This window comes from Kryptolebias marmoratus, unplaced genomic scaffold, assembly GCF_001649575.2.
Source record: "Kryptolebias marmoratus isolate JLee-2015 unplaced genomic scaffold, ASM164957v2 Scaffold277, whole genome shotgun sequence".
Classification (NCBI taxonomy): domain Eukaryota; kingdom Metazoa; phylum Chordata; class Actinopteri; order Cyprinodontiformes; family Rivulidae; genus Kryptolebias; species Kryptolebias marmoratus.
The window spans coordinates 3,839-4,402 of record NW_023666011.1 but is presented as its reverse complement, the minus strand read 5'-3'; the positions used below and the strand labels follow the sequence as shown (position 1 = coordinate 4,402).

At 46.5% G+C, this 564-nt stretch overlaps 1 protein-coding gene across 1 annotated transcript in view; it reads left to right on the top strand.

Moving 5' to 3' along the window:
• Positions 1–356: 356 nt before the first annotated feature.
• LOC108229772 (oocyte zinc finger protein XlCOF6.1-like) overlaps positions 357–564 on the top strand; it is a 3,554-nt gene continuing 3,346 nt past the window's right edge. Inside the window, exon 1 of the mRNA XM_017405445.3 lies at positions 357–369. Coding sequence (XP_017260934.2) covers positions 357–369 — 13 coding nt within the window. The remainder of the gene's footprint in view (positions 370–564) is intronic.

Below are 564 nucleotides of genomic sequence, written 5' to 3'. Positions count from 1 at the left end.
AGTGCATGTCTGCCGAGTTTTGCCTCAGGCCGGTGGATGAAGCGGCTCGCCGAGTGGGCGGAGCTTATACACAGTCTCTATGGATTTATTTGACAGCGAAGCTCCTCCTTCGCGGCTCGTCATCACTTCTAGCCGGATCATTCACCAGCTGACTAGTAAGGAACAGACCCAGTTGTGTACTTCCGGTCAGTGAACAGGACTACTTCCGGTGTTTTGACCCGAAAGGGAGAATCCGAACAGGAGCTGTTTTGTTTGGAACAAGGGCGACAGAGTACCATCTCCGAGGACGTTTTCAGCCCCAACAATCAGTAAATTGTTGGTTTGGACGTTTTTCATTCTTCCCATCAGGTGTGATGATGTTAGCCACAGGTTAGTTCCAGTTTCCAGCCAGCTGACGGATTTAACTTCTTAACCAGAACTTGTTTATGTTTGTAGCTTAGCATGCTAACAAACTGATGACAGTGAGTGGCTCTTTGAACGTTTAATGTTTCTGCTTTACTCTTTAAAACCGCTGAAAACCCCAAATACCACACATTATTTAAAGTCTACAGGCCCAAGTATTTG